This window comes from Rhinatrema bivittatum, chromosome 19 (assembly GCF_901001135.1).
Source record: "Rhinatrema bivittatum chromosome 19, aRhiBiv1.1, whole genome shotgun sequence".
NCBI lineage: Eukaryota > Metazoa > Chordata > Amphibia > Gymnophiona > Rhinatrematidae > Rhinatrema > Rhinatrema bivittatum.
The window spans coordinates 16,424,768-16,452,247 of NC_042633.1; the positions used below are offsets into that span (position 1 = coordinate 16,424,768).

The 27,480-nt window shown below is 46.7% G+C and overlaps 2 protein-coding genes across 2 annotated transcripts in view; one reads left to right on the top strand and one right to left on the bottom strand.

The window, feature by feature from the left end:
- Nucleotides 1-12,826, top strand: part of LOC115080267 (zinc finger protein 845-like) — a 177,384-nt gene extending 164,558 nt beyond the window's left edge. Inside the window, exon 19 of the mRNA XM_029584421.1 lies at nt 12,484-12,826. Coding sequence (XP_029440281.1) covers nt 12,484-12,826 — 343 coding nt within the window. The remainder of the gene's footprint in view (nt 1-12,483) is intronic.
- Nucleotides 12,827-17,180: 4,354 nt separating this feature from the next.
- LOC115080268 (vomeronasal type-2 receptor 26-like) overlaps nt 17,181-27,480 on the bottom strand; it is a 28,937-nt gene continuing 18,637 nt past the window's right edge. Inside the window, exons 5-6 of the mRNA XM_029584422.1 lie at nt 27,290-27,416; nt 17,181-18,153 (exon numbers count right to left, since the gene is read on the bottom strand). Coding sequence (XP_029440282.1) covers nt 17,249-18,153; nt 27,290-27,416 — 1,032 coding nt within the window. The 3' untranslated portion in view covers nt 17,181-17,248. The remainder of the gene's footprint in view (nt 18,154-27,289; nt 27,417-27,480) is intronic.

Below are 27,480 nucleotides of genomic sequence, written 5' to 3' on the forward strand. Positions count from 1 at the left end.
GGGGCTCTAACATGCCATATACACTGTTTATTGCACGACCGAGCATTACAGGCAGTGACATCACCTGATTGTAAGTGATATTTTGCATGGCCCCGCCTCCCCTGTTGCGGTTCTGGCCGCGAGCACCGCGGCCAGGCCCTTACCTCCGGGTTCCCGGACCTGCTCCCGCTTCCAGAGGCCTGGTTTGCGGCCTGGTTGTCAGCGTCCCCGCTGGGTCTGCGCTGCTGCGAGCCCTCCCATGGACGCCCGGCTCCTAGGCGCGCGCTACTTGGGCGCTCTTGTAGGCCGTTTCCCGCCAGTGGTGACTCCGCCCAACTCCTGACGTCAGACGCCGTGGCCTTGATAAGCCGGCCGCGGCCATCCAGTCTTTGCCTTGCAACGGGTTAGCCTCCCGGTTTCCTGTTGCACTGTTACCCGGAGTGACTCGCTTCGCTTCGTCGCTCCGTTCTTGCTACAGTACCTGCCTGGTTCCTGCCTGCCTGCTACAGTACCCGCTGGGCCCTGCCTGCTTGCTACAATACCTGCTGGTTCCCGCTTGCTTGCTACAGTTGGCGCTGGTTCCTGCTTGCTTGCTACAGTACCTACTGGTCCCTGCCTGCCTGCTACAGTACCTGGTTGGCCCGGGTCCGCCTGTTACTGTTCCTGCCTGGTTCCAATACCCGAATCCAGCTACAGTTCCTGCCTGGGCCCAGTACCCGGAGCCTATTACTGTTTCTGCCTGGTTCCAGTACCCGAATCCTGCTACAGTTCCTGTCTGGTTCCAGAACCTGAATCCAGTTACAGTATTGCTACTGTCCTAGTCTGGTTCTAGTTACCTGTCCTAGTCCACAACCCGCCTAAGTCCCAGCGGTCGGGCCCCTCGGGCTCCTCCCGGGGGGGGGGGGGCTTCGGCTTCCAAGGGTGAAGCCACCTAAGTCCCAGCGGGTGGGCTCCTACGGGCTCCTCTCGGGGGAGTACCAGCTTCCAGGGTGAAGAGCATCTACGTCCTGCCTGATCCTCTGCCTCCCGGCCTGCTATTCACTAGAGACTAGGGATGTGAATCGTTTTTTGACGATTTAAAATATCGTCCGATATATTTTAAATCTTCAAAAATCGTTAGAGTCGATATTTAATAGGAATTCCCCCGATTTATCGTCAAAAATCGTAAATCGGGAGAAGGGGGAGGGGAAGGGGGAGGGCGGGAAAACCGGCACACTAAAACATCCCTAAAACCCACCCCGACCCTTTAAAATAAATCCCCCACCCTCCCGAACCCCCCCCCCCCCCCAAATGTCTTAAATTACCTGGGGTCCAGTGGGGGGGTCCCGTTGTGATCTTCCACTCTCGGGCCACGGGTCACGAGCGTAGGAGATCGCTCCCGAACCCCCGCTGGACCCCCAGGGACTTTTGGCCAGCTTGGGCGGGGCCTCCTGACCCCCACAAGACTTGCCAAAAGTCCAGCGGGGGTCCGGGAACGACCTCCTGCACTCGAATCGTGTTGCCGTATGGCCGGCGCCATTTTGCCATATGGCCATATGGCCATATTGCCGTACGGCATATGGCCATTATGGCCAATATGGCCATATGGCCATATTGCCGTACGGCATATGGCCATTATGGCCAATATGGCCATATGGCCATATTGCCGTACGGCATATGGCCATTATGGCCAATATGGCCATATGGCCATATTGCCGTACGGCATATGGCCATTATGGCCAATATGGCCATATGGCCATATTGCCGTATGGCCATATTGCCGTACGGCAAAATGGCGCCGGCCGTACGGCAACACGATTCGAGTGCAGGAGGTCGTTCCCGGACCCCCGCTGGACTTTTGGCAAGTCTTGTGGGGGTCAGGAGGCCCCGCCCAAGCTGGCCAAAAGTCCCTGGGGGTCCAGCGGGGGTCCGGGAGCGATCTCCTACGCTCGTGACGTCGGGGGATAGGAACCAAAATGGCGCCGGCGCCATTTTTCTATCAACGCACACGTGGCCCGAGAGTGGAAGATCACAACGGGACCCCCCCACTGGACCCCAGGCAATTTAAGACATTTGGGGGGGGGGGTTCGGGAGGGTGGGGGATTTATTTTAAAGGGTCGGGGTGGGTTTTAGGGATGTTTTAGTGTGCCGGTTTTCCCACCCTCCCCGATTTACACGATATTTAAAAAAACAAAACCGTGACGATTCGATTCCCTCCCCCCCCCCCAGCCGAAATCGATCGTTAAGACGATCAATCCTACGATACACATCTCTACTAGAGACATTGACCACCTTTCCCAGTCTCCAGCAGGTCGACCCAAGGGTCCACTAAACAGAGACTCCCATAACACCTGTTACAATGAGTCACTTTGCATGCAAAGCAGCTCAATGCTAGGCAATTTAATGTTAATATTTCATCGCACAGCTGACCGAGAAAGTGGGCAGCCACGATTTATAATCGCACCACCTCCTGAGGATTCCCTAAATGTCACGTGGGTCCCCGGGCTCCTGCATTACATTTAAAAGGCCACGCAAGTGAAAAAAAAAAAAGTCATGCGGAGAACAGACAAATTTAGCAGGGGTCAGTGCTGAGCTCCGATTCAACCTGGGGATGCCCCTCGAGGTGGCCCTGATGCCCAACCTCTTGTTAACGACAATATTGAGGTCCATATTCAAAAACCTAGGCGCCCGTTAGCGGTCTAAAATGTCGTCATAGCCGGCTGCACAGCACCTGCCCGGCCATAGAGCGTTTTCATCGGCCGCACCGTAGCCGAATCTATAGGCTTAAGCAGCGGCACGTAGGCGGATAAAAAGAAGGCGTTTCGGAGTGTGTGGGGGAGGCCGCCCTGCTCTATCTTCAGCTCCGCGGTCAGAGCCGCGGCTTCCCTCGGGGCTGGGAGTGCCCCCGACGTCATTTCCATCTTCGCGGCACACAGGCCGCAGCCCCGGGCTGGATTAGCGGCAGGAGCCGCCCCAGGGGCCTCCCGCAGCGGCTGGAGCCGCTGCCGAGGTTGGAGCCTGCTCGCGGGCTCAGCCCTGCCTCCTCTGACATCTTCGCGTACAGACTCTGTGCAGGCCGCTGGCCATGGTCCTGCACAGCTTCCTGCACTCCTCTCTCTAGGCGCGCGGCCGCGTCTTTCTACTATATTTAAAGGGCCAGACACAGGAAGTGTCTGGGCCCCACCTTGGGACTATTTCCTGCCTCAGCCCTATAAAGGGCTGCTCCGTTCTTCATTCCAGTGCCTTGCTTCGTCGTCGAGTCTTCGCTCTGGAGGCTCCTGCCTGCCAGAGCCCTTGTAAGGTCGTCTTCTCGTGGAGCTCCTCACCGTGATATCTTCTTGTTCCATGTTCCATGTCTTCGTGCCTGAGGTCCATGTCCAGGTGTCTTCGTTCTCCTCGTCCTGGTGTTCCTGCCTTCCTGGATGTTCCTGCCTTCGCCACGCCTCGTCTTTGCTCTCGAGCCTTCTGGTCCGGTAGGCCGGTGGTCCCTCAGATGCAGTACTCCTGGGTGGACGAGCCTGCCGGTGGACGGTTGTCCTGTGCTCCTGAGCTGCCAAGTTCCTGATGTGTGTTCCTGTGCTGTCCCACTCCCATCATGGTCCGTGACCAGCCTTGGGGCTGTGTAGGGCGCGTAACAGACAGGGTGGTCCGCGACTCAGTCCCGCGGGTGGCCTGAGTAGGGCGCCCTGAGAGACAGTGCCAATGTCCATGCCTTGTGGTGTTCCCTTGGATGTCTCGTTCCTGGTTGCCGTTGCATCAGCCATGTGTCTCGTTCCTGGTTGCCGTTGCATCAGCCATGTGTCTCGTTCCTGGATGCCATCGCATCAATCCACAGTCACGTCTTCATAGCCCTGGTGTCATGTCTTCAGCCCAAGTGTCTTCGTGCCATGTGATGCCGTTGCATCAACCTGTGTCTTCGTGTCAAGGCCCGTCTGCCCTCAACCTCAGGCCAGGCCTGCTGCTCCATGCTGCTCGCAGCAGGTCCGAAAGGGCCCGGAATGGTCGGAGGACCATTCACCTTCCAACATCCTCGGATGTTTGGCCATGGGAGCTTGCCAGCCTGGCGGAGGGTAGACCGTCAGCCATGTGGGGCCACCGTCAACCCTTGGCTCGGCTCAGAAGGTCTGGGTCAGGCTGAGGCCTATGGGCACACTAAACCACCAGATCACAACAGGGTTCACCCCACCCACAACATTGAATTTTCCCATCGTCTTGTAATGGGCTTCCCCACTTGCAGGAACACGATTGGGTGACATCGTAGTTTCTGGTACATCTCTCACCGTGGGATAACAGTTACTTCATTTCTGAGAGAGCTGATAAAGCTCGATGCACCATGTGGTATGATTTTAAAGAGATTGTATTATGGAAGGAGACCCTAGCTGTTTCCTGCAAGGATTCGGCTCAAAGCAGGTTACATTCGGGGTCAGTGAGCATTGCTCCTGTCCCCAGGGGCTCACAGTCTAAGTTTAGAGCTGAGGCAATGGAAGGGGGGAAGGATTTGCACAAGGTCACAAGGAGTGGCAGTGGGATTTGATCCCTGGCTTCATGCACTTTGTTGTTGCCTAGAAGTGGAATATTATTCATCAAGCATTCCAGTCAAATTAATATTTGTCCATCTGTTGATGAAGGAATGTAAGGTTATATTTAAAAGGGAACTATATTTAATATTAAATGCATGGGTCAGGTGCAGATATCCCTTCAGGGCAAACCTTCGTGCAGCAGGGATTGATAAAGAGCAGATGGTGCTCTCACAGCTATAGGAAAGAGAGAGTTCACCTCACTGCCTGCATTGCCGATTTCTTTCCCTTAAGTCTCCTGTTTGTCCATGCAGAGGTCCAACCTGTGCACAGTTTAATGCACAATAATTTTCAGCCTGACGTTTGGGAACATAATTGCAAGGGGATCAGGAAGACCCATGCGAGTCTCCCCTGCCACACACAAGAATGAATCCCCTGTTGGCAAGAGCAGGTTCCACCAGAGGATTTGAAAGATGGGAGCTCATGCGGTTAACAGTTTTGTTGCTGCTTTGTGATGTCCTTTGGAAAGGCCGCTAGGGATCACAGCACCGAGAACTTGCTTAGCTGATTCACCATCGGGAGGGCTCGAAGGCCTTTTCCAGGGAAGGTGATGGCTTCCCTAGGCCTTTGCATATAATTATTCCCTATTAGTTGGGGGATCAAAGTTATTTATGTCTTGCTTATTGAGCTGACATATTGTATAAGTTTTGTTTTGTTTCATGTCTCGGGTGTTCTCGTCTGCACCTGCTTCGTACAGATATTTTAGAGAAATATAGCTTTGCATTGCTTCACATAAGACATAGTGAGTGCTGTTATTTTTCTTAGTCTGACTGTGTGACACAAAGCAAATACTAGCAGACCCCACTACACCCCCATATCTTATCCTTTCCAGTCCTCCCTCTCCTGCCCACATTCCTGGTCCTCTTCCCTCTCCTCAGTCTCTGGTTCTCTCCCCCCTATCCATCCCCATGACCTTCTCCCTGTGCTGACACACAGGATCCCCTGCTCTCACCCAGTAAAAACAAAACAAATGATACAGATGCCAGCAAGGAAAAATGAAAATCTGGAAATGTTTGCCACCAACTGTACCTGGGAAAGGGGAATGGGAGTCAGAAAGCAGCCAGCAAGGGCCCCCGACTTTTACGGCCCTGGGGAAGCAAACATGGGGGTAACTTGCTGGGGTGCGACGGTTACTATCCTTAACCAATAAGCCTTGATAATTTTAATGCAACTCCAACATTGCTCTCTGCTTCAACGGCAGGGAAAAGGGGAATTGGATTCAGACAGCAACCGGACTTTTACAGTCTGGGAAAAGGGGAACGGGATTCAGACAGCAACCGGACTTTTACAGTCTGGGAAAAGGGGAACGGGATTCAGACAGCAACCGGACTTTTACAGTCTGGGAAACTGATAAGCATGGGGGGGTAACTTGCTCGATGCGGCGGTTACCACCCTTAACCAAGAAAGCTTATGACTGTTAATGCCACTCTTTGAGGGCTTCTCTGGCTTTTGTTTTTGGCCCCTTCAGTCTTCCCCACGTCCACATTACCTGCTTCTCTGGCCATTTAAATACAGGCTTGCAAGCCACACTCATGACCCACTGTGGTCTGATTTTTCCTTTGGTGCTGGGGGTAATGGGTGCCGTAATTTTGTGTTGAGTTCAGTTCCCTCCCACCCCCCCCCAAATCATCTTCAAAAGTTGGGCCTCTATGACAGGAAGAGAAATCTAATCTCAGATTTAGAGAGCTCCAGGGTTGTCCGACAGATTCAGGTCATCATTGCCACCCAGGGCCGGTGCTTCCATTGGGCAAAGTAGGCGATCACCTAGAGCGCCAAACTTTGGGAGCAGCAAAATCCCAACAATATGAGGCCTGCAGAATCCATACCCACAAAAAAGGGAGCTCTGTGCTGGAGATAATTGGGGTAAATACCTTGTCACTTTCCGAATCCCCCATCTCCACACGGGCGGGTGGGCGCGCGTTTGATCCAGGCGGCGGCGGGAGCCGGCGGGCGCGCGTTTGATCCAGGCGGCGGCGGGAGCCGGCGGGTGTGCATTCATCCAGGCGGAGGGAGCCGCGGCGAAAGCGGCCTCCGGCAGCCCCCGCCGGCAGTGAATGAATGCACGCCTGTGTACGCCCGTGCGATTTCGGCGCTCAAGGCGTGACGTCACGACGCTTGACGTCACGGCATGTGATGTTCGCTAATGCAGTGCCTTGAGCGCCGAAATCGCACGGGCGTACACAGGCGTGCATTCATTCGCTGCCGGCGGGGGCTGCCGGAGGCCGCTTTCGCCGCCGGCTCCCTCCGCCTGGATGAATGCACGCCCGCCGGCTCCCGCCGCCGCCTGGATCAAACGCGCGCCCGCCGGCTCCCGCCGCCGCCTCGATGTCCGCCTGCCCGTGTGGAGATGGGGGGATTCGGAAAGTGACAAGGTATTTATATATATATATTAGGGTTCAGTTACTTTAAGCTGACAGGACTGAGGTTCAGGGACCTCACCACCGGCGACTGAGACTTCTGGTGGTTGAGTCTTGCTACTCAGCCGGTAATGCTGGGATGCATGTTTCCGTGGTCGGGGGACACTAAGGGTCCGGCGGCGTCATGGTGGACTCGCTCAGTGCAAACAGATTTTTTTTTTTACAAATTGTTTTAATTACAAAAAAAAAAAGACAGAAGATCACAGAGAGCCTCTGTCCTCAGTCCCGCTGGTGGTGGGAGCAGGAGGTCACCTCTCCGATTTTAATATTGCCTCGCCATTTTGCTAGATCCCGCTGAGATCGGGAGCACAGGGTCGCCCGGCGGCAGGCAGAGCGTTTGGGCTGCTGATGGCGGGAAGGGGAGCCCGCGGCCCCGGGACGGTTCCATCGTGCTAAGCGCAGGCCTGGATGGTTGCAGCGGCATTGCAGGGGGGGGGGGGGACACACGCAGGCGGTTTAATTTAGAAGTGGACGCTCGCTCTTTGGAGCGTGGCGAGGAGGCCGGCGGCGTCGAGGCGAGCGGGGGCGCCCGGTGCATGTTTCTACATTGGCGAGCACCGTGTACCTGCCTGCGTGGGAGGCGATGTCCAGGGGGTTTTCCCTCTTACGGTCATGGCGGGGGGGAGGGGGATAGCATTCCCGCGGGAAGCGTTGAGGGGGCGAGAAGTTGCACGGGGACCATGACAGAGGCTCCCGTTATAATAATCGCGCCCCGATGCACGCAGGATCTGCGGGGCAGGCTTAGCGTCTCTGGTTCTAGCCTGCAGGAGGAAGATATAGAAACATAGAAACATAGAAATGACGGCAGAAGAAGACCAAACGGCCCATCCAGTCTGCCCAGCAAGCTTCACACATTTTTTCTCTCATACTTATCTGTTTCTCTTAGCTCTTGGTTCTATTTACCTTCCTCCCCCACCATTGAAATATCTAGCTTGATTAGTTAGGGGTAGTAGGGGTAGTAACCGCCGCAATAAGCAAGCTACACCCATGCTTATTTGTTTTACCCAGACTATGTTATACAGTCCTTATTGGTTGTTTTTCTTCTCCCTTGCTGTTGAAGCAGGGAGCTATGCTGGAAATGTGTGATGTATCAGTCTTCTCCCATGCCGTTGAAGCAGAGAGCCATGCTGGATATGCATCGAAAGTGAAGTATCAGACACATTTGGTTGGGGTAGTAACCGCCGTAACAAGCCAGCTACTCCCCGCTTTGTGAGTGCGAACCCTATTTTCTTCTCCCCTGTCGTTGAAGCAGAGAACTATGCTGTATATGCATTGAAGGTGAAGTATCTGGCTTATTTGGTTTGGGGTAGTAACCGCCGTAACAAGCCAGCTACTCCCCTCTTTGTGAGTGTAAATCCATTTTTCCACATTTCCTCTTGCTGTTGAAGCTTAGAGCGATGTTGGAGTCACAGTAAGCATGTGTATGTTTATTGAATAAGGGTATTGTCTCCAGGCAGTAGCTGTCATTCTGGTGAGTCACCCACTCTTCATTGGCGGCCTCTTGACTTTATGGATCCACAGTGTTTATCCCACGCCCCTTTGAAGTCCTTCACAGTTCTGGTCTTCACCACATCTTCCGGAAGGGCATTCCAGGCGTCCACCACCCTCTCCGTGAAGAAATACTTCCTGACATTGGTTCTGAATCTTCCTCCCTGGAGCTTCAAATCGTGACCCCTGGTTCTGCTGATTTTTTTCCTACGGAACAGGTTTGTCGTTGTCTTTGGATCATTAAAACCTTTCAAGTATCTGAAAGTCTGTATCATATCACCTCTGCTCCTCCTTTCCTCCAGGGTGTACATATTTAGATTCTTCAATCTCTCCTCGTACGTCATGCGATGAAGATCCTCCACCTTCCTGGTCGCCCTTCTCTGTACCGCTTCCATCTTGTCTTTGTCTTTTTGTAGATACGGTCTCCAGAACTGAACACAGTACTCCAGGTGAGGCCTCACCAAGGACCTGTACAAGGGAATAATCACTTCCCTTTTCTTACTCGATATTCCTCTCTCTATGCAGCCCAGCATTCTTCTGGCTTTTGCTATCGCCTTGTCGCATTGTTTCGCAGACTTCATATCATTAGACACTATCACCCCAAGGTCCTTCTCCTGCTCCGTGCACATCAGCTTTTCCCCCCCCCATCGAATACAGTTCATTCGGATTTCCACTCCCCATATGCATGACTTTGCACTTCTTGGCATTGAATCTGAGCTGCCATATCTTCGACCACTCTTCCAGTTTCCTTAGATCCCGTCTCATTCTCTCCACTCCTTCCGGCGTGTCCACTCTGTTGCTGATCTTCGTGTCATCCGCAAAAAGACAAACCTTACCTTCTATCCCGTCCGCAATGTCGCTCACAAAGATATTGAACAGGACCGGTCCCAACACCGATCCTTGCGGTACACCACTTAAAACCGCTCTCTCTTCAGAGAAGGTTCCATTTACCATCACACATTGTCTTCTGTCTGTCAGCCAATTTGCAATCCAGGTCACCACCTCGGCCCTCACTCCTAAGCTTCTGGTTTTATTCACCAGTCTCCTGTGCGGAACCGTATCAAAAGCTTTGCTGAAATCCAAGTATATGATATCAAGCGCTCTTCCTCGATCCAATTCCTTGGTTACCCAGTCAAAAAAGTTAATCAGATTTGTCTGACAGGATCTTCCCCTGGTGAATCCATGTTGCCTCTGGTCCATCAATTCTCCGGACTGTAGATAGTTCACTATTCTCTCTTTCAGCAGTGACTCCATTACTTTTCCCACCACCGAAGTGAGGCTAACCGGTCTGTAGTTGCCAGCCTCCTCCCTGTTCCCACTCTTGTGAAGCGGGACCACCACCGCTCTTCTCCAATCACTTGGCACCACTCCCGTTTCTAGGGATCTATTGAACAGGTCACACAGCGGAGCTGCCAGAACATCTCTGAGCTCCCTCAAAATCCTTGGATGAATCCCATCAGGCCCCATGGCTTTGTCCACTTTCAGGTTCTTTAGCTCTTCCCACACATTTTCTACTGTAAAAGGATTTATATCCATTCCACTTCCCTCCAGTTTCTTGTTGTGTAGAGATGGTCCTTCTCCAGAGTCTTCTTTAGATCCATCCCCGCCTCTCTCAGTCCCTCTCTCTCCTGGTAAGGTTCAGGGCAGTGGTCCAGCAGCCATTTTTTAATGTCTTGGGCGATGGGCAGATCCTACGGATCTCTCCGACGGGGGTGAAGGAATTGGGGCATAGCGGATTATTTCTGAAGGAAATTCTAAGGGGGGCTGGCTTTGATGGACCCCCCTTCTCCTGGATCTGTGCTGTTGGAGCGTTTCTACTGTGCGCCCCGCTCGGGAGATTGTTTGGTGCCGTTTTCAGGGGAGGCGAGTCCCCTGATAGAGTGGGGGCACTTATCTCTCGCTCAAAGACACAGGGCTGCTGGGTTCTAAGCCCTGGTGGGCGTCGCAGGTGCCATTTTGGATTTTTTTGCTCCCTGAGTTGGCGGTGCAATGGCTTGGGGGGAGCCTTTCCCGTGAGTTCGGGCTGTGATTTTTGGTGACAGTTTAAGGTTCTGGCTTTGGACTGGCCGTTTTCGTCTAGGGTTTACAGATCTGGTCAGCTTGGCCATAGGCAGACCGCTGGGGCTCGCTCATCTGTCTCCTCTTCTGCTCCAGGGCTCGATATTAGTGGATCAGGCTGCTCGGTTTTTGAGAGGAGATGGCTGTGGTGGAAGGGATGTTCCGAAACCATCATTACCACCTTGTTGCAGGCCTGGCAAACTTCAACATCTTTAGCGTATGTGCGAGTTTGGAGAATCTTCAAGCTCTGGTGTACGTCTCTTCCCGTAACCGATTTAACTTCGCCATAGCTTTGCCACCCCTACTTAAGCTACAGTACTGAACATTTTTACTTCCTTCCTGAGGTTTTGGCCTTTATCTCTCTGAGGGCGCAGGTAGCAACTTTGAGCTGTCTCCAAGGCAAGGTACAGGGTTATTCTCTGTCAACACATCGGGGATGTCCTACCTTTCCTTCGGGGAGCGAAGCATTTGCGTCTGTCGGTGAGGAAAGGCTTGGAATCTTAATCTGGGGTTTACAGGACTGAGTGAGGCTCTGTTTGAATCACTGAGGGGGGCGCCCTTCAAAGACTTGACTTTTACGGTGGTTTTCCTGATGGCTGTTTGTTCAGCCAGGAGGATTTCGGAGCTCCAGGCTTCGTCACGCCGAGATCTGTTTCTGCAGATTTCAGAGCGGAGAGTGTGGTCACGCACGGTGCCTTCTTTTTCGGCCTTCCATCTTAATTAGACTGCGGATCTTCCAACCTTTCTAGGTTTGGATTCCTCCGCGTCTCATGCAATAGGCCTTCGGCTCTTGGACGGAGACATTGATTGTTGAGGTATCTGAAAGTTACTAATGAGTTTCGTAGATCAGATCACCCTTTTTGTTCTGGGGAATGTTTCACAGAGGGAGTGTCAGGCTTCTAAGACTACATTTGCGCGTTGGCTTAAGGAGGCAATTGGTTCGACGCCGGTGCCTGGAGGTCTGAGGGCTCACTCAAAGCGTTCTCAGGCAACCTCTTGGCCGAGGCTCAGAAGGTATCTCCGCAGGAGATTTGCAGGGAGACTGCTTGGTAGCTGCTGCACACATTCACCAGACACTGTCGCTTGGATGTCGGGGCTCCGGCTTCCATGTGCTTTGGTGAGAGTTTTCTGCGAGTGGAATCTCCAGGTCCCACCCAAGTTACGGGGACCTTAGGTACATCCCAGGAGTCTGGACTGATCTGGAATATGAACAGGAAAGGAAAATTGGTTCTTACCTGCTAATGTTTGTTCCTGTAGTACCACAGATCAGGCCAGAGAGCCGCCCATTGAGGGTGGGAGAGTTGGCCACTCGTTATGATTTTGTATGTAGTGCAGTGTTAATATTTCTCCATGTTGTCTGTTTACTCTTTCGGGAGATTATTGTTAAAAGGGTTTTTTTTAGTATGGTTATCATCTTGGCTTGGGTACAGATCAATTCTGAGGGACTGCAGGAGGCACACTGAGTTATGTACAGTGTCAGTGAGACTCTCTCTGTCTCCATCTGCTGGCAGGGAGGCAAAACCCGGGAGTCTACAGTACTACAGTAACGAAAATTAACAAGTAAGAACCAATTTTCTTATATATGTCTCTTTCCATTGCTGTAAATTTAATGATCATATATTCTGATTTTTATCCACCAGAAGATGGAATCAGGAATAATAGTGAGAGGCAGAGAATGTGTGATGGGCAGCAGACGGAGGAATGGGAAGAGAGAGACCCCTCCAGAGACAGCCCAGGTCCTTCAGCTGAGTATGCAGGAGGAATCAGTAGAATAAATTCACATAGGGGAAAAAAGTAGGTACTGAAGGAGAGAAAAGAAGCCCTAAGAAAACAAAAGTTACAGCACATGGAAAAGTTCACCTAAAAAAGAAACCATTAAAATGCACTCAGTCTGAAAAGTACTTTTTCTTCAGAGCTGAGCTGCACCAACATGGAATAATTCACTCAGCAGAGAGACCATTTCAGGGCCCTGAGTGTGAGGAAAGGTTTACTAAGCAATCAAACTTCAGAGAACAAGAAAAATTTCACAGACAAGACAAACCTTTAAAGTGTTCTGAATGTGACAAATGTTTCACTAAGCTATCTAAACTTAAAACCCACAAGAGAGTTCACACAGGAGAGAAGCCATTTAAATGTTCTGAATGTGATAAATGTTTCTTACATAAATCTGATCTTAAAATACACCATAGAATTCACACTGGTGAGAAACCATTTAAATGTTTTCAGTGTGATAAATGTTTTGCTTATAAATCTAGTCTTAATAACCACAAAAGAGTTCATACAAGTGAGAAACCATTTAACTATTCTGACTGTGATATGTTTCATTAAAAAATTGTCTCTAACTACATCAAACAATCCACACAGGTGGAAAATCATTTACATGTTTTGACTATGGTAAATATTTGTCATATCTGCTCTAAGCAAATATGAAAGAATCTACACTAGCATAATTCAAAGGAATTTCCAAGCACCTTGATATGTTTCCTGTGAATATTACACACAATGACCTTCAGAAGGAGGTGTACTTTGGCATAATGTGTGTACTAACAAGGGCATTAGCTGTGAATTGGAGAGAGACTGAGATCATTCCTAACCTAACCTGGTTTATGAATGAGGTTGATTCCCATCAAGGTTGATGTGATTCCGATCATGAAACTTGGTATAATAAAAATAATAAATAAATAAAATAAAATAAATAAGGTCTGCACAAAATAAACCCATTTAGAGAAACTGCCCCCTACAACAGTATCATTCGCTATAATCCCTCCTGAATCTATCCACTCAATGTAACACTGCTGGAGTCAAAGCTGCTTGTTATGATTATTTAATAAAGTATTTTTAATAAAATAAGGACCAATCTATCTCTTTATTCAGTCCTCTAGTTATGATGGTATCTCAGTTGTAAATGAACTGTTGTTCCACTCTAAAAAGTTGTGCATCAAAGTCTCCACCTCTTGGTGATGGATGTAGCTGAATGAGCCCTGCCTTTTTGATTTCCTCTGCTATATGTGATGCCGTTATCCAATGAGCTACCATTGGTGCCTCTGTTCTTTGGCGGTGAATACAGCTCATTTGTTCCTGAATTCGTGTACGATACATCCTAATAGGAAAAACGATGTATATTAATCCACAAAGGCACCATAGGGCATATATGACACCTTCAGATGTACAGGATAAGTGCTGTCGATACTTAAAAGGTTTACGCTGAGGTAACCTCAGTTGGGGTCCTTGGGTGATCTTATCACACTCATTATAGTGGCCACATGTATTGTCCCGGTGATTGGTTATCGGGGGTGGTTTGACCTTGCTCTTGATAAGATGAATGTACAACTATGGCACGGAGGTTTTTGGCTGTAGTCATTGGAAAAATAGGAGACTGTTGAAAAATCGAATGTGTACTTGAAACATGACTTTCTTAATGTTTTTCCTGAGCCGTTGAATGGGCCAAGTGAATCCCAGCTGCCAAATCTTTGACCACTCTTCAAGCCTCCTTAAATCACGTCTCATTCTCTCTACTCCTTCCTGGCGTGTCCATGCTGTTGCAGATCTTAGTATCATCCGCAAATAGACAAACTTTACCTTCCATCCCTTCCACAATGTCGCTAACAAAGATATTGAACAGGACCGGTCTCAACACCGATCCCTGTGGCACTCCACTTATCGCCATTCTCTCTTCAGAGCAGGTTTCATTTACCATTACACGCTGTCTTCTATCCTTCAACCAGTTTGTAATCCACATCACTACTTTGGCGCTCACTCCCAAGCTTCTCATTTTATTCACAAGCCTTCTCTGTGGGACTGTATCAAAAGCATTGCTGAAATCCAAGCAAATCATATTGAGTGCTCTTACTTCTCCAGTTCTCTAGTCACTCAAAAAAAATCAATAAAATTAGTCAGCAGGACCTTCTCCTGGTGAATCCATGCTGCCTCGGATCCCGCAACCGACCCCATTGTAGATAGTTCATTATCCTTTCCTGCAGCAGAGTCTCCATTAATTTCCCTACCACGGAGGTGAGGCTAACCAGTCTTTAGTCTCCAGCCTCCTCTCTGCTACATTTCTTTCATAAATCTGCTATAACACCCACAAAATAATCATTTATATGTGTGAATGCAACAAATGTTTCAGTTGGAAATCTGTTCAGACATGAGTGGTTGAGGAGAGGTGAATTCAGACCGATGGATGAGAGATTGGTAATTGCAGCACAGGATAATGGACTACAGACAAGATGATTTATAGTCGGCATAGAAAACTCAGGTAAACTGGAGAAATGCAGATTCTGTAGAACAGAACTGGAAGCGGTCAGACATCTCTGCTCTGGATGTGATATCAGCCTGTACACAGAGAGGCACAATAAGGTGCCAGGGCTTATTCATTGGAAGCTGTGTAAACATTATAACATCAACGTACAAAGGAACACTGGGAAACAACCCTAATAGAATAGAAGAGCAAAGAAGTGATCACGTGGGATGTTCCTATTCCCACAGACAGGAAGTTCGATGCACTACGATGGGGCTTTTAGTTACACAGTCAGATTATGGGACAGCTCTATTTTTCAGTTTTTATGACATTTTATTATTGCTGTTTGTATGCTATATTTATGTGTTTGTGTTGTTTTTGTTGGATTATTGCGAATGTTTTTATTATGTGACCCATTGGAGAAATTACTTACTTCATAATTTCATTTTCCTTTAGTATAGACAGATGGACTCAGGATCAATGTGTTATGCTCCCCTGCCAGCAGATGGAAACAGACCAAGCTGATATCTGCGCAGATACTTACGCGATCCAGCGTGTGCTGAAACCCCCCCGCTGCGTAACTTTGCTTCTGCTATGGATGCCGTGTAAATTTAAAAAACTAGGCATATCTGCAGGGTTTGAAGGGTTGGGAATAACTGGGGGGGAGGGGGAGGGGAAATGAAGCATTTAAACTAGGGGGGGTTTGGTGAAGCTAGCTGCTAACTGGGCGAACTGGGGTTGAACTGGTTTTACTGGCAATGCCATTGGCATGCGTCCCATTTAAAATCCCCCCCCCCCCCCACCTACGCGGTAGAAGTTGTTGGATTTGCACGTGTGCGTGTTATAAAATGGCCGGGTCCCTGGGCGTGGGCCGACGAATGGGCGCACGTGCGCCGGTAGGAAAGTTACCGTCCCAACGTTTAATGTTTGCTGTGCATCTTGCAGCATGAAAATTATAAAAAAAATGTGGATAGAAAACCTGAATTACAGAGCGGAAATAGCATGCATTGAATGACCAAAGGACATACATATATATTGAAGTACTTAAAATAAAATGTATTTATGTATTTATTTAAAGCTTTTTTTATACCGAAGTTTGCAGAGCATCACATCAGTTTGCATGTAACATGTGAGGCAACAGAATATCAGAATACTAACTGTGCAGTACATAAAACAGGAAACAAAAAACATCTTGAAACATAATGAAAAATAAAATAACATAATATATTATAGTGAAAAGCTATATAGCATGGTGGAGTTGGAAAAGATAAATAATATTATATGGAATAACAAATAATATTTATTGTTTAATATTAACATTAAATAAATTATTTATTGTTTAATATTAACATTTATAGCTGTTATGGACCAGACAACCCAAGCAATGCCTGACAGTTTTTGATAATATACTATATCTATATATCTATACACACTGTATACAGTATATATAGTTAGAGACAGTTGATATAACGATCTCTATATGAACCCAGTACTATAGATAGATATGCATATATATAGACAGAGATTATATAGTGATTGTTATAGAAGAAGATTAAAAAGCATTGGTTCCAATACAGATCCTTGGGGCACTGAACTATTTACCGTTCTTCATTGAGAGAATTGACCAATTAGTCTTACTCTCTGTTTCCTGTCTTTGAACCAGTTCATACTCCACAATAGTGATGTAACCACAGGTGGATCGGGGTGGTCTGTGGCCCACCCCCTTAGGGCTCAGGCTTACTCACAGGCCGATACAGTACAGTGTGCATCCAACCCCCCCCCCCCCCCCGAAACTAATAGCACCCGCAATATACAAATGCATGTTGATGGCCCTATTAGTTATTCCCGCACGAATCAGTAAGTAAAATGTGCAGCCAAGCCGCACATTTTACTTTCAGAAATTAGCGCCTACCCAAAAGTTAAAAATAATTAAAAATTAAAAAAAAAAACATTTTAAATCGGCCTGTGGCTCGCGGGTTGAAAACCAGACGCTCAATTTTGCCGGTTTCCGAACCTGTGGCTGTCAGTGGGTTTGAGAACCGACACCGGCAAAATTGAGTGTCACCTGTCAAATTCTCTGACAGCCACCGCTCCTGTCAAAAAAGAGGCACTAGGGACGCACTAGTGTCCCTAGCGCCTCTTTTTACCGCGGGCCCTATTTGAATATTTTTTTTTAACTGAATCGCGCGCACAGGATCTCCCGCAACTTTTACTGTATCGGCCTGATAATTAGGACTGCCGACACATGGAGAAGAGACTGCAGGATGGACTGGGAATAGGCTGTGAGTTACGGCCCAGCTCCAGCATCAGGCCTGGGTCCTGGGCCTCCTAGATTAGGAAGTGATATGCTGAAATTTGTAAATAAACATTTATTTTGATTTCATTAAAAATTGAGAACACAACCATTTTCCCCTATCAGTGAGAGAGCTCCTGGGTAAAGCAGAGATCAATCAGCCTGGGACGGCCTAACTGCTGCAAGTGATATTTAAACTTGTCCTTGGCTTGCGCAAATATTAATCGTCCCAGTTTTTTGTTAAGAATGCCCTGTGGTTCCTGTCAGGCCTGGCTATAATAACGTAGCACTTGGGGATAAAGATGCAGCCCAGCAGTCCGGCGCTGGAGGCCAGGATAGCAAATATCTCCACCGCCACCGTGTACTTGCCCCTGGTGCTGAGGTGGGCGGGGATGAAGGACACCCACACGCTGCAGAACACCAGCATGCTGAAGGTGATGTGCTTGGCCTCGTTGAAACCTCCGGGTAGGTTTCTCGCCAGAAAAGCCACCATGAAGCTGACGCCAGCCAGAAATCCCAGGTAGCCCAGAACCCAGTAAAATGCCATGGCTGACCCTTCGTTGCATTCGATTAGTATTGTTCCAGCTTCTGAATGCATGTTCAGGTACAGAAATGGGGGAGCAGTACTCAACCATACAGAGCATATCAGGGCTTGAAGAAGGGAACAGGAAAGGACAACAGAGTTTGAGACCCTGGAACCCATCCATTCCCAGAGCTTGCTTCCTGGCTTGGTGGCATGGAAGGCCATGACCACGGTGATGGTTTTCGCCAGGATGGAGGAGAGAGAGATGGAGAAAGTGATCCCAAAGACAGTCTGTCGGAGGATGCAGGTCATGTCCTCAGGTCGGCCGATGAATATCAAGGAACAGAGGAAGCAGAGCATGAGGGAAACAAGGAGAATGTAGCTGAGTTCCCGATTGTTGGCTCTCACTATGGGAGTATCTTTGTAATTAATGAAGATTCCCAGAATGACAGCAGTGATGAGAAAAAAGCAAATGCTGATTAGACTCAAAGCTATCCCCAAAGGTTCTTCATAGGACAAAAAGGTTATCACTTTTGGGATGCAGGCGTCTCTCCTCTGATTGGACCATTTGTCATCTGGGCACTGTGTACAGGCGTCCATATCTGGGAAAGGGAAAATATTGTCTCAGTATCTAACAAACAGTGTCAGTTATAGGACAGAAATGTGCACACTTCCCTTATATCAAAATCACTTGCTGAAATTATAAACTGTTCACTATCCCAGGGTATCTACCCAGATGAGCTAAAAACAGCTTCAATCAAACCCCTCCTAAAAAAATCAAATCTAAATCCAAATGATCCCAACAACTTCCGCCCTATTTCCAACCTTCCATTCGTAGCCAAAATAATGGAGAAATTGGTGAACACTCAACTTTCCAACTACTTGGAAGACCACGGAATTCTGTCTCCAAACCAATATGGCTTTCGAAAAGCTGCAAGCACAGAAACACTACTTCTTTCACTCTCAGACTTCCTCCTCTCCGGAATCGATAAAGGCAAAGCATTTTTACTAATCCTCCTTGACTTCTCGGCGGCCTTTGATACCGTCAACCATTACCTCCTGCTAAAACAACTGGCAAATATTGGAGTGACAGCTACTTCACTAACATGGTTCAAAACCTTCCTGGAAAACAGAGGTTACAGGGTCAAAATACATAATACAGAATCCCAATATCACCCCTCCACCAGAGGGGTGCCACAAGGTTCTTCCCTGTCACCCACTCTATTTAATATATACCTTCTACCACTTTGTCAATTACTCACAAAATTAAACCTGAAACACTTCCTCTTCGCTGACGACGTACAGATTGTGATCCCTTTAAAAGAATCAATCTCGATAACAATGGAATACTGGGACAATTGCTTACTAGAAATCAAACACCTCCTCAACAGCCTAAACCTAGTCCTCAATGCGTCGAAAACGGAATATCTCCTTATAGCACCTGAAAACAACAATACACTTTCAAAGCCTCCAACACTCCTACAAACCACCCATGTAAGAGATCTAGGAGCCTTCTTAGATAATCATCTTAGCCTCAAACCATTCATTAACAGAACTACCAAAGACTGCTTCCACAAATTACATATCCTGAAAAGAATAAAGCCACTTTTCCATGCGCATGACTTTAGATCAATCCTGCAAGCAATAATCTTCTCCAAACTAGATTATTGCAATTCTCTTCTACTAGGCCTCCCAGCTTCCTACACCAAGCCTCTACAAATGGTACAGAACACAGCAGCCAGAATCCTCACAAACTCCAGGAAAATCGACCACATCTCCCCCATCCTCAAAGACCTTCATTGGTTACCGATCCACTTCAGAATTATGTATAAAACCATCATGATTATCTACAAGAACATCCATCAACACATTCAACTGGACCTACAAATCCCTTTTAAAAAACACACATCAGACAGACCCATCAGGGAACACTACAAAGAATCACTACAGGTTCCACATGCCAAAACCTACCATCATAAATCCTACAGCTCAAGAGCTCTCTCATCAGCAGGTCCAATCCTTTGGAACTCCATCCCACCGGACTTAAGACAAGAACCATGCGCTCCAACTTTTAGGAAAAGACTAAAAACTTGGCTTTTAAAAAAGCTTTCCCAGATCTGGATTAAATTCCCCACTCATCATCAGCATAAACACAAAAGTTAGGAACTGTAAAAAAAAAAAAAAAAAAAAAAATCCCACTAACTTCACACGCAGTCACAGCAACATTTTATTATACGTCACAACAATATCTTATCTAATCATTTTGCTACACATCTACATTTTATAATATTATACATATTTATTAATTGATACAGCTGGTTAAAATGCTTATAGTCGTTCTACAATTCTTCCCCTTTCATATCCAAGTTATTTTTCCATGTTTTTTGTAACTTTCTCACATCCAAAATATTGTTATAATATTTGTCAAGTTTCATACTATATTTGTTCTTGTATTGGGAAATGTTCTTTACTTTGTTACTCTCTGCCTTTACTCACATTGTTAATTGTAAACCGGGTTGATGTGATTCCTATCATGAAACTCGGTATAATAAAAATAACAAATAAATAAATAAAAATAAAAATATTTAGCGATGCTTCTGCACTGTAGCTTGGAATATCAATTTCCGCAAGTTTTTAAAATCTGGCTTCTTTCCCCTAAAACATTTGTTTGATTTCTTTATCTTTAGTTAATTATCATTTGTTTTACAAGGTCTGAATGTGTTTTTGCCAAGTATTCATGGATTCTGCAAGCTGAAATATTACGCTTTTTTCATCTAAACGGACTGCTTAGTGCCTGCATTGAAGGGGCATATCGGATGCATTTCAGGAATAGGCCAATGCAAAGTATGCATCCTTGCAATATTTAGTGTTCAGGTCATGCTTACATCTCACCACATCAGGTTTACTTTTGAACAATCTATTTATACAATTAATTTTATGCATATTTTCTCATCGATGACTGGTCTCCTTCAGCTAGAGACGAGTTTAGGATTTTGGTGCCCCTAGGCACTGTCAGTGCTGTCACCCCTCACCCACAGAATTTGGAAAACAGGGAGCAGAAAGTCTAAGGCACCGTCCCCTCATTTCCTGTGGCAGCTCAAGGGGAAGATTCTGTGGGGAAAAATGTTTTAATTCTGAAGCAAATTGCAGACATTTCCATCTTTTATATTATTTTATAAAAGTGAGTTTAGATTTACAGTCTGTTTATTAGTATAGTTAGTATAATTTATTTTAATTGTGCAGAAAAGTGATGTCAAGGAGGAGACCTTGGATGGGGAGAGGAAGGGAGGAAGATCAGGAATGGGGTGAGGAGAAAGGGGGAGGAAAGTGATAAGGAATGAGGAAGATTAGGAATCTGGGATGGAGAAGAGAGAGTGGGGGAGGTTCTTGGAGTAGGAAGAGTTGGGGAGTGGAGTTCAGGATCTGGGAAGAAGGGAGAGGTAGGACAGGAGGGAGCTTTTGTATTGGAGTGTCCCTACCCTGCTCCCGTCCTGCTTCTCCTTGCATCCTCTGACATGCCACCCAATGTGACATATACACACGTGTATACATGAACATGGCCCCCTACCCATATACCCCTCTCTCTCACATACAGGCATACACTCCTCAGCCGATTTCCCCTCTCATTCCCCAGCCTCTCTTCCCACCCTCCATGGTCCCCTTCTAATCTCCCCAAAATGATCCACCTTTGCTCCATCTCGCAGGCTCACTCCCCCTCCTCTCCTCTTCCCTGCGTGCTGCCTGGAGGGGAGGGGGCTGGATGAGAAACAGAGTGCATTTCTCTGCTGAGTGAGATTCATCTCCTAAGGTTGCTCCTGATGTTTTGTGGGAGGCTGGGGAAGCGGGCTACGCGGGGGTTGAGATAATTTCCTATGAAACCAGCAAACGTAAAGCCTGCCATGCTGAGAGGTTTTGCGACTAGCGAAGAAACTGACCCGCTCTCAGAGCTTCCCATGTGAATCATTTCCAAACTGAGACTTGGTTTCATAGTAAATTGCTCATTTAAAATCTTTAAATGCTTCAGTAACAATAAGTGAAATTGAATTTGACATTAAATCCTTGAAATTAGCTAAGGCGCCTGGCATGGATGGTTTTGGCTCTGAATTTTGCAAACTGCTTTCTACCAAAGTTTTGCCACCTCTGCTAGATATGTATAATCATTTTTTTTTCCACAGAGGGCTAATCTTTTTTTAATTACCGTCTTTTTGAAACCGGGAAGGGATTCCACGAATCCTATCGGCCTATGTCTTTGATTAATGTTGATATGAAATCGTTGGCTTCCATTCTAGCAAACCACTTGAGTGTGGTCTTGCCTTCCTTAATTTCGGAGGACCAAACTGGCTTTGTCCAAAGGCATCATGGCTTACGGAATGTGCATACATTATTAGAGGCTTTGTATAACCGTTGACTCTTAAATCATGCAGGATTCGTGATTAGCCTTGGTGCTGAAAAGGCATTTGACAAAGTTCAGTGGCCATACATGTTCTGGGTGCTGTAAAAGGTTTGGGATATCTGGCTCTTTTTTGGGGGGTGGATACATCTATTATATGCCTTTCCTCAGGCTCTGTTAAGAATCAACGGGTCAATCTCTCAATTAATTACACTGTGGCACCCATCAACGCTGCCCGCTATCGCCGTTATTATACCTGTTAACTGTCGAACCTTTGGCACTTAAGCTTAAGTCCTCAGAGGTAGCTAAGGAGTTTATATTCGGCTCTTCCAAATATGATATATGTTTATTTGCAGATTGTATTTATTTATTTATTTATTTATTTAAAAACTTTTATATACCGACGTTCATAGACATATCACATCGGTTTTGACAAATTGGCAATCCTTTTGTCTCTCTATCTCATATAATGGATCTTTTTATTGTGTTTGGTAGTTTTGCAGGGTTGAGGATTAATTTTACAAGTCTGAGGTTTTGGCATTAGATGATTCTACTAGATTAAACTGGAGGGGAGAATTTCCTCTTAGCTGGTCACTGAATAAGTTGAAATATTTAGTATCTACGTTACTAGGGATAAACCTTTGCCTTATGCTGCAAATCTCTATTTACAGAAATTCAATCTCAGCTACAAGCCTGGGTGGATCTACCACTTACCTTGCTTGGTAAATCTGCTTTATATAAAATGGTAATATTCTCTAAGCTACTATACAGAATAAAAATAGTGCAGTGTTGGATCCCAAATAAAGATATAGCGTGCCCAAAATACATAATCGTCCACTTCCTATGGTGGGGTAAGAGAGCTAGAATTAGCTATACTAAATTGATGTGTCCCAAATCTTATGGGGATCTGAACTTACCTGACATTAGAATTTATAATGTCGCTTGTCAATTACGTTTTTTGTTTTTTTTTGTGGGAGTGGATCACTGCTATTTTTATGTCTTTTGTGTCCCTAATATAGTAGCTGCTAAATCAGCATTCTCTCTCTTTGGTTGGCTGCATACTCCTGACGGTGAACCACCGGATGAGTTGCGACAACCTTGTTGTTTCGACCTGTTCAGCTTGCGTGACGTTATTTATTGCAAGCTTTGGAGAGATCCCACTGAAGCATCGGGCTTGTTACCACTAGTTGGCTTTTCACAAAGGCATTCACTTAAAGGTCTCCGATTCACGCTTTTCTTACTCCACGCCAGATATATGATGCCGTAACCATAATTTCGCCCGTTAATTGGACTAAAATATGCACCCTGGCTTAAGAAGGCTTTCGTTAATCCGAGCTTGACTGTAATTTACTATGTGTTTTTTGTAATAATAATTTTAAATCGTTCTCACCTTTTCTATTTATTTATTTATTTATTGGAGTTTGTATACCGCCGTTCATCCGAGGATATCGCGTCTGTTTACAGTAAACAAAACAAAACGGCAAGCGTTGTACATAGAACAAGGTAGTAATAAATACCAACTAGTAAGTAAATAACTAAGGGAAAGGGTAACATTGTAGATATAACAACTTAATAATTAAGAACTAATACATAATTAACTAACAGTAAGAATAACTAAGAAAGATAAACAGTAGAAACAGAGAAAGAGGGCAAGGGGGGGGGAGAAGGAGGGAGGGGAGAGGGGGGAGGAAGAGAGGTTTCTATAATCTCTCTTTTCTATAATCTCTAACAAGTTAGCCCTGTTATTTGTAACCTCTTGTTCGATGTAATTTCCAACTTTGGATCTATGTAAACCGACGTGATATGTACCAGTACAGGAACATCGTTATATAAAAGCCTTTAAATAAATAGTTGGTAACCCACAATTTTCTCTGGGTTTGCGAGATAGGATATCTATAATATATTGGGCTTGGTGTCCATCAGTGCTCGCTATAGCGGGCTGCATGTTTCACAGCCCGCCAATAGATGGCGCTATAATGCTGTCTGTTGGTGCTCACCTGGCCAAGAGATACTGCACAAGATTCCTCCCTCAAACCCCAAGGACAGCGGACATCACGGGACAGACAGAAAATTGCAGAGGAGACCCTGGTATGCTGCGAACGGAACGCATCCCGCGGTAGACGCTCCATTTGCGGTGAAGATGGAGGCACGGCGCGCCCTTCCTGGTGAAAAGGGAAGGCCCCCATGTGCTGCGATCAGCGCGCCTGGCCCTTCATCTTCGCTGCGACTGGAGCCTGTGCAGCGGGACACTCTCCATTCATGGCATACCGGGGTCTCCACTGCTATTTACTGATCAAGCCTAAAATGGAAGTCCCCACTGTGCCTAGAACGGCGCGCCGGGACTTCCTCTTCGCTGCGGACAGCGTGCCGAGCCTTCATCTTCGCCAACGGCGTGGGTCCCGCGGCATGCCTGTCACAGAGGAGGGTGTGAGAGACAGAATTGGGGGGTGGGATGCCGGTGAGAGAGGATGTGTGTGTGTGAATGGGGGGGGGGTGACAGAATATGGTTGATGAGAGGGGGTGGGGAGGGTGTGAGAGAGCATGGGGGGTAAGAGAGGGTGGGTGGGGGGTTGCTTGACTGTGGGTTTCAGAGAGAGGGAGCCTATATGAGGGGAGGGGGATGCTGGTGAGAGAGAATGTGAGTGTGAGAGAGGAGAAGGGGTGTGGGGGAGTGCGAGAGACAGCTTGGTTGGTAAGAGGGGGAGTGCACGGGATGCTTGAGTGTGGGTTTCACAGAGGGAGCCTATATGAGGGGATGTGTGTGTGTGCCAGAGAGTGAGGGAGCCTGCATGAGGGTGTGAGTATGTGGAAGGGACACTCTTACAGTGAATTTCTAGGGAAATTCGGCTCAAAACAAGAGCAGATGTGCCAATAAAAAGGCTCGCCACCCGGGCAGAGAACGGGTACAGTTGCCAGTTTCAAATATGGCAGGGCAGGGAATGTGTATTGTTTAGATGATCAATGTCTTTTTGTTTGTTTGTTTGAACAACTGTATGATATATAAATAACAGATTTCCAGATCTCATTTCTGTGGGTTTTTACAGGCCAGACGTTGTGTTTGTCATCTGCCATGGTCTTATCCAGGGTTATTTCATTCGGACTCTTTGGTAGTGATCATGCGATCAATGGGGAAAAGGTCAGATAGGTTATCTTGGTGCTATAAACTTCGCTTATATAAGGTGAATCCTGATTTACTGACTGATCTTGCACACTCCTGGTCTTGAATGACTGGTCTTAATATTTCTGCCAAGGATATTTAGTCTTTGCTTTGAATCTTGTTTAAAACTTTGCCTGGATGCTACATTTCAGGAGTTATATTATAAATAATTGCATTGATAAATTTGGCATAACTCATTCTGATTCTTGTCCCCAATGCAGAATCGATTCTTTAATTCATAAATTTCTCCTATGTCCTAAGATATTTTTTTCCCTTTCTGGGAGGAGGTTTTCTCTCTGGTTCATAGTTACTGGGGCTCGTCTTTCCTTTGATGGCCGTTTTTTTTTGTTCCTGGGGTCTCCTCTATTTCATATATCCTATTTCATATATTCTATTTCATATATCAGTGACTTCCGTTTAGTAGTTCAGTCTATAATTCTGTCCAAGTTAGACTACTGCAATTCTCTTCTGCTAGGTCTTCCGTTATCATCCATAAAACCCTTACAGATGGTACAAAACGCTGCGGCGAGGCTACTCACCAACACCAACAAAAGAGCCCACATCACTCCAATTCTTCTCTACCTCCACTGGCTTCCCATAAAAGCTAGAATCACCTTCAAGACATTATCAATGATCCACAAGGATATTATGGGAAGCGCTCACCTAAATCTTACCTCGCAACTCCGCCTTCACACATCAAAAAGACCTATCAGATATAATTATAAAGGTTCTTTATATGCTCCCCCGATTAAAACTTCGCTAGTTAACGAGCACTCTCCACAGCCGGGCCCACCCTTTGGAACTCATTACCGCCAGATCTTCGACTTGAAACCTGCCATCTAACCTTCAAGAAAAACCTTAAAACGTGGCTCTTCCGGCAAGCCTTTCCGGAATCGCAGGAACACTTCGACACAGGTCAAAGAGCAAAATAGCGCAATATAAAATCCACTACTGACCTTATACCCTCATGACCCTCCGGACCTTATCTGGACAGTCCACCCACTTGCTATGAAAGATCCTCTCTTGAAGCATCAGCTCTCTAGCTCATGCTCTTCCCATAAGTTATGTCTTTCAACATTGATCACTATCACCTGTATACCCCTACCGGTACAATTCAACCTTACCTACCAATTATTTGCAGTTATCGTATCATTTATTCATGTTATTTGACGAATTTTTTTGTCGCCTATTTTATATATCTTTTTTACATTTAATATTTATTGATTTACGTTCTTGTGTTCAATAATCTGTTGATTGTTTAATGTAACGCTGCACGTTCTCTGTTGAATACTCTGTCTATTGTTTAATGTAACGCCTTACTGGCGACAGTTTTGTTATATGGAAACCGACTTGATTTGATATGTATATCGAGAATGTCGGTATATAAAAACCCTAAATAAATAAATAAATATCCACCTCCTTGTGTATGTGGACGTATTAGTGGCTTTTTGCTGTAGATTGAACGTTTGGATCCTCCTCCTCTTGCATCGTGGTTTAATGTCATGGCTGCCTGGATGCATATAGAAAGATTAGATGTGTTATGCACGCACGGGGAATTGCCTAATGACTATAAGCTAGCTTGGACGTCTCTTTACAATCTTTTGACTGTATCGCTTAGAGACCATTTAAAATGATTGGGTTTCCACACTCGGTGGTGTCGGTGATGTTTGTAGGAGAATTTGCTGATTTTGTGTGGCATGCATGTGGGATGTGAGAGTGTCCTGCTGTTTGTGGACGCTCAGCGCCTTACATACATTCATGCTAAACTAGTCCTGAGGCTTGCAGCTTCTTTGTTATCCCGCAGATGTCGACTTGCTGCTATCGTTTCTGTTTGCTCTGTTCCTGGTTTTTATGCTCGCTTGTTATCGTGGCAGAAGTGGCATTCGCAGGTATGCGCCCACTTAAAATTAAGTGCATATAGACGCGTGCATGTTATAAAACAGGATGCTGGGCTCGATGGACCCCTCGGTCTGACCCAGTATGGCAGCTTCTTATGACTCAGAACCGATGATGAGAATTTTTTAGTGGCGTAACAAAGATGTGGCGCAGAACGCATGGCGCCATGGCTCCTCGCCATTCTTTGAGCGTCCCGCAGACTATTAAAAGCCCCCAGTTGAATGTAGCCGGCGTGGCGGCAGCTTGAGAATGATATTAGAATCACTTGTAGCCATGCCGCATGATAATCACCCACCTGTTTGGTTGGCGACCTCGCCGTCTGGGCAGGGAATGCAGTCGTAGCAGCAGACGGGCTCTCTCCTTCTAGGTAACTTCCTGTAGCCAGGAGAGCAGCTCTCGCTGCATTTGGATTGTGGAGGAATCTAAATATGGAGAAAAATATCTGTGTAAAGGATATAACTCCAGGGTTTAGATTTTTAAACTCAG